The 4,747-nt window shown below is 45.5% G+C and overlaps 2 protein-coding genes across 2 annotated transcripts; both read right to left on the bottom strand.

Annotated features, from left to right (window-relative positions):
* Positions 1–2,922: 2,922 nt before the first annotated feature.
* Positions 2,923–3,333, bottom strand: LOC147991407 (uncharacterized). The gene has a single exon (XM_087538659.1). The coding sequence runs from the start codon at positions 3,331–3,333 to the stop codon at positions 2,923–2,925; it is 411 nt and encodes a 136-aa protein (XP_087394785.1).
* Positions 3,334–3,380: 47 nt separating this feature from the next.
* LOC147991408 (uncharacterized) lies at positions 3,381–3,878 on the bottom strand. Its single transcript, XM_087538660.1, has one exon. It carries the CDS (start codon positions 3,876–3,878, stop codon positions 3,381–3,383), a length of 498 nt encoding a protein of 165 aa, XP_087394786.1.
* Positions 3,879–4,747: the final 869 nt, after the last annotated feature.

A 4,747-nucleotide genomic window follows, 5' to 3' on the forward strand; every position in this document is an offset into this window, starting at 1 on the left:
CTATTCATCATTGATCAGAAGGAGTTCCAGTCATGTCTATATTTCACCAAGCCTACATGGTCACATGCTTAAGGGTCATATATATGCTGAGTACTAGGAGGTTACGAGCTTGAGAGAAATTCATCAGAAAAGTTCCAGAGATAAAACCGCAAGTATTTCAGAGTAGAAAATTTTAAGCGAATACCATCAAGCGGGAAAAGTATCGAATGCATCCACAATTTTTTGGAGGGTTCTGAAAATGTTTGGGGGCCTTCCAAAATTTTCCGAACAGCCCCAAGGGGTTGCTCCCACATGGGGGACATCATCCCCCTTTTCATGGGGGTTATTTTTAGGAGCCACTCCTTTTGGTGGGATGGTGTTAGGAGGGGGCCCCCATGGAGGGAAGCCCCCTATATGGTGGAGGAGTGTTGGAAGGGGGTCGCTTGGGGGCAGCCCCTTCATGGTTCGGACATGGTTGGGGCCCTTTGGGGGCAAGCTCCCCCCTTTAGGTGCGTGATGCTAGTGAAGGGGGGCTTTTGGGTAGCCACTTCCTTGCCTCCCCCACCCCCTCCTCCTATAAATAGATGATTGCCCTGTTATGATTGACCGTGTTATAGTTGATTAGGCATAGTGTGATTAGGCATGGTGTGATCATTCAAATTAATGATTGCCCTATTATGATTGACCTTGTTATAGTTGATATGCCTGAAGATCCCATTGCACCTACTATTTTCGGTAGTCCATTTCTTAGAACAATAAAAGCTACTATTAATGTCTTTATAGAAATGTGAGATTTGATCTTCCATCGAAAGATCCTTTTATAGACACTAGTTGAATGCCCGTGCATTGCCACGCGACAATATAGAGATGCTAGAGACATCGGTGGAATTTTAGTTCTTTTTATGAACACAGATGTCAAGCAATGCATCCATCCGGTTTTACTCATGCCGAATATCAATGGCCCTTCTCCCCATTTCCCCTTTCCACAACGACCAAGCACCCACTCTTCCCCCCTGCGAGAAATATTCTTCGCCCTCATGTTGTTAGAGGACAAGTCAGTGTCTTTTTACTACCATCCCAACCTAAATGGTGTACCAGGACAAAAGTACAAAAAAATATAGTACAAATAAGATCTCCATTGTACTTAATAACATTAAAAACTTGCGAGCAAAACCACAAATAAGTGTTGAAAAGGAAGCAAGAATTAAGATCCATAACTTGATCATACAGTTTACATGATAAATGAAATACATGTTATAACTAAATTATAACATTCTCTCGATGAAAACAATGATGTATAAGACACAGGGGCAAGTTCAAGTTGGTATTGTATCCTGAGATGCCACACCGCCAACCCACTCCTCGTCAATTGTGCATGCAAGACATATCTTCTTCTCACATCAAATGCATCCCATTCAAACTCCAGTGCTCGTGGTCTCTCTCAATGTCGAGACACCAGATTTGGAACCCTGAAGTGGGTAGGATGTTGCTTTGGCTACCATTGGCTATTTGGCTCGTTATTGCCTCCTTTGTCCCAGAGCAACCAGATGTAGCGCACAACCAAGAGAGTAAAAGTTCGCAAGAGGCCATATACTGGTTAGGCTGCATAATATCAAATTTAGAATTGAATCATATTTTCATTCCTCTCATTGCATAGGGAGACAAAGAAGATATGAGTATCACTTGTGAATACATCTTACAAACAAAAGCACCAACATATACAATAGATGACTTGTAAAAAGGTCAACTTTGAGACACAACAAAGCCAAATGTAGAAATGACAGAGAGAGGATAAGGGAAAATCCTAAAACTGGTATAAAAAATATTTTAATAAAGAAGTGCCTTTTACTTTGTCTGCATAATGGTAATGTTTATTAGGTTGCATCAAAATCTCAAAAGCTAGACCGCATTTAAGATTTTTATGTAGGCAGTTGCATAGTCCAAAGATCAAGTGATTTCCAAGAACGGATGGGGAGTCACTAATTTACATGTGAAGGAGTGAGCAATGAGAAATGTACCAAGAGTGATACCAAAGCGCATAAACGTACCATTCAACCGACTAAAATTGTACTACCATTTTACCTTCTCTCACTACAAAATTTGCTCTATTCGGCAACAAAAACCCTGGTGACGAAATAGGAATCGTCGCCTACAATAATTTTCTATGACGGTCCACCGTCATGAGGTGTTTTCCTCTCAGGGCAACGCCCTACCCAACTTTGGCGATGTTCTGACCTGATTTTTATTGACGCATTTGGGCCTCACTACGTATGTCCATTTTTTGGGACGGTTCATAGTGCCACATAACATGTTTGGTGTCACAAAAAATTGGTCGGCGGGTTAGAAAAATGATTTAAAAAATGGTGAGTTGGTGTTCAGAATGTAGTACCTTAATTTCTTCCATTGCAGAGTTTATAACATGTTACAATCAAATTTTCAGGGTATTACAGCATCTACAGGTGGACTTGGCAAATCCTACCCCCTATACGTTCGTGAACGCGCCCAGGCACCCTCGCGGGCGCATCCAGACGGGCCCTCGTATTTCTCTCCCGGCATCCACATATCTCAAATCTGGACTCTCAAATCCATGCAAATACATGCACGTCGATCATACAAGCCAATGTCACATGTAAATAGCAAATGTTCGTACGAAGCATAGATAGTGTTTACATAAAATTTATTTAAATGCCAAACTCAAGCATTGGCTTCTTGGTTGCCATTGTGGGTCCACATGTGCTCCACAAGATCAATGAGTAGCTGCGTGTGCACCTGTTGATATCGAAGATTCTGATGCATCTGCAAAAAGTGCATAAGCTGAGCCGCATCTTGAGCTTTCGGTATTTCAACTTGTTCTCCAGGTGCTTCGAAATCATGGGTTTGGGCTACACCATCACCCTCATCCTCAACAATCATATTGTGCAGAATAACACAACATGTCATCAGCTACCACAAAGTTTCTGATTCCCACATCATTGCAGCGCTCTGCACAATTCCGCAACGAGCCTGAAGCACACCAAATGCCCTCTCCACATCCTTCCTAGGCACTTCTTGCATTACTGCAAAGTGGCTCTGTTTATTGCCATGCGGTTCAGATATGGTCTTCACAAACGCCGCCCACTGAGGATAGATACCATCGACAAGATAGTATCCCATGTTGTACTCTTGGTTGTTGACGGTGTAGTTGTGCGGCGGTGATTTCCCATTGCAAAGCCTCCTGAACACCAGAGATCGTTGAAGCATGTTGATGTCGTCGCGAGAACCCGGCATTCCAAAGAAAGCATGCCAAATCCATAAGTCATGTGATGCCACCGCTTCTAGTATGATGATGACCTCTCTGGTGTGACCTTGATACATTCCCCGCAAACCTTTGGGGCAGATCTTCCATTGTCAATGCATGCAATCTATTGATCCAAGCATTCCTGGAACCCCCTTGTCTCTCCAATAGCCAACAACTTCTCCATGTCCTGCGCATTTGGTTCTCTGAGATACTCAGGTCCAAACACCTCCACCACGGCGCGGGAAAACTTGATAGTAGTCTTCAAGCACGTGCTCTCCCCCATCCTGACCATCTCACCAATGACATCTGCAGCAGTACCAAGTGCAAGCATCCTCAGAGCAGTCGTGCACTTCTGCTTGGTCGACAAAGAGAGTTGGCCACAGCAATCCCTTGTGAGCTTGAAGTAGTCGTCGTGTGCCTCCACTTCCTCCACAATACGCAAAAACAATGGTTTCGGCGTGCGAAAATGGCAACGAAACCATGGATCATCCGGGAAAGTAGGTTCGGGAGCAAAGTAGTCCATGTGCAGTAGCTTTGCTCCGGACACCCTGTCCCGGTTGATCGCTCTTCTCCCTTTGATTGATCCCTTGAAGTTGAGAATATGCTCCACTTGCCGTTCCATTTCCTCTTGCATGCTCATGAGCATAATCATGTCCACCTCTTCATCTGAATTTGATGAATCGAAGAACTCATCTTGAATCAATTGATGGGTAACGTAGTAATTTCAAAAAAAATCCTACGCACACGCAAGATCATGGTGATGCATAGAAACGCGAGGGGAGAGTGTTGTCCATGTACCCTCGTAGACCGAAAGAGGAAGCGTTAGCACAACGCGGTTGATGTAGTCGTACGTTTTCATGATCCGACCGATCAAGTACCGAACGCACGGCACCTCCGAGTTCAGCACATGTTCAGCCCGATGAAATCCCTCGAACTCCGATCCAGCTGAGTGTTGAGGGAGAGTTTCGTCAGCACGACGGCATGGTGACAATGATGATGTTCTACCGACACAGGGCTTCGCCTAAGCACCACTACAGTATTATCGAGGTGGACTATGCTGGAGGGGGGCACCGCACACGGCTAAAAGATCAAATCAATTGTTATGTCTATGGGGTGCCCCCCTACCCCCGTATATAAAGGAGCAAGGGGGGAGGTGCGGCCGGCCAGGAGGAGGCGCGCCAGGAGGAGTCCTACTCCCACCGGGAGTAGGACTCCCTCCCTTCCTTGTTGGATTAGGAGAAGGGGGAAAGAGGAGGGAGAGAGGAAGGAAAGGGGGGCGGCGATCCCCTCTCCTTGTCCTATTCGGACTAGAGGGGGAGGGGCGCGCGGCCCTGCCCTAGCCGCCTCTCCTCTTCTCCACTAAGGCCCACTATGGCCCATTAAGCCCCCGGGGGGTTCCAGTAACCCCTCGGTACTCCGGTAAAATCCCGATTTCACCCGGAACATTTCCGATATCCAAATATAGGCTTCCAATATATCAATCTTCATGTC

Source organism: Triticum urartu, chromosome 1A, assembly GCF_056163025.1.
Source record: "Triticum urartu cultivar PI428250 chromosome 1A, HENAU_Tu73, whole genome shotgun sequence".
In the NCBI taxonomy this organism is placed as follows: domain Eukaryota; kingdom Viridiplantae; phylum Streptophyta; class Magnoliopsida; order Poales; family Poaceae; genus Triticum; species Triticum urartu.

Coding starts and splice junctions, on each gene's coding strand:
- LOC147991408 (XM_087538660.1), bottom strand. CDS start 3,878: ATGGAACGGCAAGTGGAGCATATTCTCAACTTCAAGGGATCAATCAAA.
- LOC147991407 (XM_087538659.1), bottom strand. CDS start 3,333: ATGTATCAAGGTCACACCAGAGAGGTCATCATCATACTAGAAGCGGTG.